At 40.7% G+C, this 4,917-nt stretch overlaps 1 protein-coding gene across 1 annotated transcript; it reads left to right on the top strand.

Annotated features, from left to right (window-relative positions):
- The first annotated feature begins 1,308 nt into the window (after window positions 1–1,308).
- On the top strand, window positions 1,309–2,034 carry LOC131438247 (calaxin-like). The gene has a single exon (XM_058608120.1). The coding sequence runs from the start codon at window positions 1,331–1,333 to the stop codon at window positions 1,994–1,996; it is 666 nt and encodes a 221-aa protein (XP_058464103.1). The 5' UTR covers window positions 1,309–1,330; the 3' UTR covers window positions 1,997–2,034.
- The last annotated feature ends 2,883 nt before the right edge of the window (window positions 2,035–4,917 follow it).

Genomic DNA, 4,917 nt, shown 5'->3' with positions numbered 1-4,917 from the left:
GCGCTCGCCTTCGTTTTTTTTTTGTTAGGAGTCATCATATGCCGCATCCAGCGGTAGGTTAATTATTTCATCTATAGAATCTACCCAAAATGTGGAGTGTGTGCTCAGTACTAACAAATTCAACAGGACTCAAATAAAATCTTTTATGTTAAGCCGACTTTTTACTGCAATCAGAATTTTGAGATGTTCCAAAAAATGAATAAATGTGTATGTTTCTTCTAATGGGTTCCTAATAATTTTTTAAAAATCTATTTAAATTTTTAGTTACGTATTACGCATTAGTTTAACGTGTAAATAACTAATCAACAGTGATATAACTGGCAAAGCGACATGGCAAAAATCAAAAATTCACAACACATCATAACAGCTGAGAAAGATGCATTCGATCCTAAAGAAAGAACCACTCTGCCAGGGTTGGGTCCAGCCCGAATGGACGCGTAGCGGCAACGAACTTCGTGCAGAATACCGCCTGCCATCGCCCGTCCGATCGCGCACCGTCTCTGCAAGTGTTTATTAAATTATCAAAAATCTTAATGGTCACGTGAGTGCATAAATTTTCTCGGCATCGCCCGGTCCGGCCAGCCACGGCCGGGGTCGGTCAATCGATACTCCTCCCCGGGACGGATCTTGCCGTTGTTTATGTTGCGTTCGCTTCGCGGCTCTCTGTACAAACATTTATTCTCACATGATTTTCCACCGCGCTTATCGCTGATTAATATGTGAAGCCGGCGGGAGCAGAGTCGATCCCGGGCTCGGACCCAGCCATTATCGGGTCGGGTGTAATGAAAGACTCGGATTTTGTACGATTTCAATGGACATGTGTTATGATGTAGAATACGCTAAACGGCGGTTGAGAGAACAGGAATTGGAACAAATCGGTCGGAATAGCCGCTTCAGTGCAGACTTTCTCGGGACGGGCTGAGGGTGATGTTAATCAAACATTCGTTACTCCAGCCGGCAAACCAGTATTTAAGGATGGATAAATAATATTTGACATGTAATAAAATAAATACTATGCAATTAGAGTCGATGATTTATGCCGGTTTAATAACGTAAGTGGAGTTTCGAAAAAAGTGCTCTGTTCACTGAATCGCAAAGAAGGTGCCAACATGATTCGATTTTAATAGCACAATGAGTTCATTAGAGTTTGACTTGGTTAGTAGTAATTGTTGTCAGTTTCAGCAATTTATTAGAAGATAAAATCGCATAACACAAGATTTTATTTTGCTATATAAAACTTGTGTTCGATATAGCTATTCTGTCACAGTTCTAGAACAAAGCAATCGTTGAGAATTGCTACAAACAAAATCAATAAACCAAACAAAAAAAAATGTCCCTTGATTTGACCCTCAAACCTGGTGAAGAAATCCGATTCCTGAGTAAAGTCAGTGGCACCGTGAGGTATCTGGTTAAACGAACGCATTTCTCGACCCGAGAACTGGAAGTGGTTCTACTGATCTACTACAAACTGCTCAAAGACGAAGCAGACGGACTTCATGGATCACATCAGCACATTACTCGTCATCAGTTCTCGGCAGTTTTCGACATCGTGTTCGGAATGAGTGACGAGGTTATGCTTGGGCGGATCTACGCTGCACTGGATAGGGGAGTAAGTTCCTACGTGACAATGGAAACGTGGGCCACGACGTTATCGTTGTTTCTACGAGGAACCCTCGAGGAAAAGATTCGATACTGCTTTCAGGTGTACGACATCCAGGGGGAAGGTATTATTCGAAGAGACCACATGATGCTGCTGATGAGGAATGCCGCCATTAGGCACCAGGAAGAGGATGTTGGTGAAATCGTTAAGGATTTGGTCGATATAATCCTACACCGGATGGACGTCGATCGGGACGGGTCAATATCGTTCGAGGATTATCAGCAAACTGTTCGGCAGACGCCGGAGTTGATGGAATGCTTCGGTCAGGCGTTACCGGATCGTGTACGAGTAAATGCTTTTTCGAAAACATTTTTAGATCGGGGTTCCAAATATTAGAATGTATTGTACAAATTAATAGAAATACGATGCTTACTTTCCGTAGAACAAAACTCTTACTGTTGATTGTTAACATGATAAGGAAAGTACTATAACATTTAACGTGACTTTTCCTTATTTTTCTATAGGGCTGCCAATTCTTTGAGTTTATGAATGGAATCTTGTTCCAGTAGGATCGTTCTCAAGAACCATTTTCACCGGGTCGTCGTCTGACAACCTTTCTTAGCCCCGTTCCGTTTTCCATCATCAGCACTCCAAATGTTACGAAAATCGTTGCGTTAAAATTTATTAGTGTCTTGTAGGAAGTCAACTGCGTGCGCTCGAATCCATAGTAGTCACGATTTTCGGACAACATCAGTTTCTGACTTTCTCTGCTGATATCATTGTTGGTGGTTGCCTTGATTTCGTCTCCGTCGATCCTAGCTCGGTGTGTTTTAAGCCGCTTCCTCTAATTCATTTTGTCTTGATGGTAAGCCCAATTATGCTTCTAAAGACTGTCCCAGAAAGTATGGACGCATCCAAAAACCGCTGCCATTTCGCTATGGTTCAGAATCTGTCAATTTTTATTGCTGCGTCCTGTTGTTTACACTCTTCTCTAATCACTTGTGCAGTTGTTTATTCGTTTTAATTAGTTTGTTTCGAAATGCGTGGACGTTCAGCAGAACAACGTCGAAAAATTGTGTACAAATGGTGCACAGAACGTGGGCTGTCACTGAGAAAGATAGCAAAAATAGAAGGAGTAAGTGAAAAACCCGTGCGAAATACAATCAGGAAGTATGGTGAGGATAACACCTTTGAGGATAAACCGAAAACGGATCGAAAAAAAGGTCCTGCTAACCCTCAATTGAATAAACGTATACTGAAGGCGTCCGAGCAAAAGAAGGAGGATTCAGTTCGGGATGTGGCCAAAAAAGTGGGCACTTCGAAGTCAAATGTTCTTCGTGCTAAAGAACGTTTGAATCTTCGAGCCTATAAGAATCAGAAAAAACATCAGGCCGAGGGTTTGAAAGCTTTACAATACGATTCTTGCTGGAATTTTGAGCTGCATAATCATGGACGACGAAACCTACATGAAATTCGATTACAAATCCTTGCCGGGACCACAAAATTATACGGTGCGAGAAGTGCAAGTGTTAAACCAGTCCGAGACATCGATTGAAGTCGAAAAATTTGGTAAGAAAGCTATGGAGTGGCAAGTAATTTGTAGTTGCGGTAAGATTTCGAAACGCTTCATCACCACTGCTTTAATGAACAGCGAAATATATATCAAGGAATCACTAATAGTACTGTTGTTGTACCGTTGAATTCCACTATGTTATATCACGTCATTACACTCTCACAAAGTCACTATTTTCACAGTCACTATTTTTCCGAAAGTGTATCAAACGTTATAATACAGATACGTATTTCGGAATGCTATTTGCATCCTTCTTCAGTGTATCGGTTTTATAAGTTTATTGTTAATGTTTATAGTTAATAAGTTATTATTATTCTAGCCCAAGTCACTATTCTATCTTTCTCTTTCCTTCAAACTAACTGAAAGGATTCTGTTCTTCGACTATGTTCAGCAATCTCACTCGGCTTAAAAGAAGAGAGCGTGATCTTTGGCTACCAATGGTTGGACTGAAGGACGACCCGTTACAACGTATAAATGCAGGCGGATTTGATTTGAAATATATTGATGGGTAATTGACATGTGGATCTCATTTGCATCAAACACTACGGTCTACTTTACGTGGATGTTTGTTATTGAGTTTTGGAAGAATTGAATTTATATTGAAAAATTTCAAGTCAACAAATAAATACAGCAGTTGATACATAAATAAATAAGTAAATAAATAAATAAATACGTAGGTAAATAAATGAATAAATTAATAAATAAGTAAACTATCAAATATTAAATATTTCACTAGTGTGCAACTGTTACAATTTGTAATCGAGTTTCACGTAGGTTTCGTCGTCCATGATTATGCAGTTCAAATTTCCAGCAAGAATCGTATTGTACAGCTTTCGAACCCTCGGCCTGGTCGATGCTTCTTATTTCGTACTACGTTTTGGTTGTTTCTGCTTCTTATAGGTTCGAAGATTCAAACGTTCTTTAGTACGAAGAACATTTGACTTCGAAGTGCCCACTTTTTTGCCGCATCCCGAACTGAAACCTCCTTCCTTTGCTCGAACGCCTTCAGTAAACGTTTATCCCACTGAGCGTTAGCAGGACCTTCTTTTCGACCCGTTTTCGGTTTATCCTCACCGAAATTCCTGATTGCATTTCGCACGGCTTTTTCACATACTCGTTCCATTTTTGCTATCTTTCTAAGTGACAGTCCGCGTTCTGTGCACCATTTGTACACAATTTTTCGACGTTGTTCTGCTTCTGTCCACGCATTTCGAAACAAACTAATGAAAACGAATAAACAACTAAAGCACAAGTGGTTAGAGAAGAGTGTAAACAACAGGACGCAGCCATAAAAATTGACACATTCTGAACCATTGCGAAATGGCAGTGGTTGCGTCCATACTTTCTGGGACAGTCTTTAAGTGTGTATCTAAGGCACATCTCACACCTTCGGCTCATCCGGAAAGGAATAACTCAAAACCGTATTATTCATACACAATGAACACAACAGCACAATACCCCGGCAACAATAACGCCAGCAGTCACCGTAGGGCAGCATTGAGTTTGGGAAATCGGAGAACTTTTCCTTTACTAAAACCCTAGCAGCGTGTCTTCACCGATATCGACGGTCGTCTCCAATTTTCGTTCCACACCATGCAGAAAAGCATCCGAGATTCGAAAGGAGCAATCATGCATAGCTGAAAAGTGAAACCATTCTCGATTCAACAGATTTCGAATGCCATCACTTCACCCTCCTTTGTGACATCAGCCGGATCGCATCGCACCGGGTGAGAGTCCATTTATT

This window comes from Malaya genurostris, chromosome 3 (assembly GCF_030247185.1).
Source record: "Malaya genurostris strain Urasoe2022 chromosome 3, Malgen_1.1, whole genome shotgun sequence".
Classification (NCBI taxonomy): Eukaryota; Metazoa; Arthropoda; class Insecta; order Diptera; family Culicidae; genus Malaya; species Malaya genurostris.
Note: the sequence above shows the minus strand (reverse complement) of the source record. Positions and strands in the feature narration are given on the sequence as shown.